We start from the raw sequence: 843 nt of genomic DNA, 5'->3' as shown, positions 1-843 counted from the left end.
TTTCGAAGTACAATTTACAAATTGAATTAAGTAGCGTGTGAAACAATAAAGTGGAAAATTTAAGAAAAACTCAAGAAAAGAGAAAAATATTTATATCTTTATAAATATTTTTATAATATTTATAAATGTTCACGTAAACGTTTAATAAATATTTAAAAAACGTTTATTAAATATTTTAAAAACGTTTTTTCCAAAACATTTGAAAAAATGTTTTTTTAATGAAAAGGAGTGAACTTAACCTATTGTTTTTAACGTTTTAAAAGAAACTACTAGAACTATTACCACTAACAGTGTCACTAATAGTGGGTGTTTACGGTAAATCGAGTATGAGTTAGTTCCACCAGAACCGAAAAATATGATAGGCACGACCACCTAATACCTTCATGATTTATGACAACTCAATGCTGTCCGGTAAGGCGAGTAGAGTTAGCTAACGTAGTAAATAGCGTTCGAACGAGTCAACATTATCAGGTAATAAAATTGTGTAAAATGTGAAACAATTACATTAAAAATCAATTAATTATTAAATTTTAGGAAAATTATAAATATTAAATTGAAGTTATAAAAAGTTATGAGAAAATATCATGTATTTGTGGAATATCCGAAATAAGAAATTCAATTATTCTAATTTACTTATAAATATTCTTTTCATGTAATCTATTCCTGCAAAACAAAAAATTCTTTGTTTAAAATGTAATGTATATGTACATGTTACGGACGATATCAACATTAGTACTTAAAATATTTATTATTTTAAACATGTATTAGCAAAATGTTATTTAGGTTATTCTCTTCATACTGTAATGTTTAAAGTTGTAATTGTACTAGTAATTGCCGATTGAC

At 24.8% G+C, this 843-nt stretch overlaps 1 protein-coding gene across 9 annotated transcripts in view; it reads left to right on the top strand.

Annotated features, from left to right (window-relative positions):
- Window positions 1-832, top strand: part of LOC116844216 — a 29,882-nt gene extending 29,050 nt beyond the window's left edge. For 5 of the 9 annotated variants that reach the window (XR_004378035.1, XM_032815428.1, XM_032815430.1 and 2 more), the window contains one exon: window positions 292-832. Coding sequence is in view for 5 of the 9 variants with exons in the window: in XM_032815428.1 (XP_032671319.1) it covers window positions 292-319 (28 nt within the window). In the remaining 4 variants the exon portion in view is untranslated. Of the gene's footprint in view, window positions 1-263 lie in introns of all 9 variants that reach the window. The other 4 variants (XR_004378034.1, XM_032815431.1, XR_004378032.1 and 1 more) reach the window with 3 other exon arrangements.
- Window positions 833-843: the final 11 nt, after the last annotated feature.

Source organism: Odontomachus brunneus, unplaced genomic scaffold (genome assembly GCF_010583005.1).
Source record: "Odontomachus brunneus isolate Ranch 3 - 2012 unplaced genomic scaffold, Obru_v1 Obru_scaffold_040, whole genome shotgun sequence".
Lineage (NCBI taxonomy): Eukaryota > Metazoa > Arthropoda > Insecta > Hymenoptera > Formicidae > Odontomachus > Odontomachus brunneus.
The sequence above is the reverse complement of the archived record's forward strand: the minus strand, read 5'-3'. Positions and strand labels throughout refer to the sequence as shown.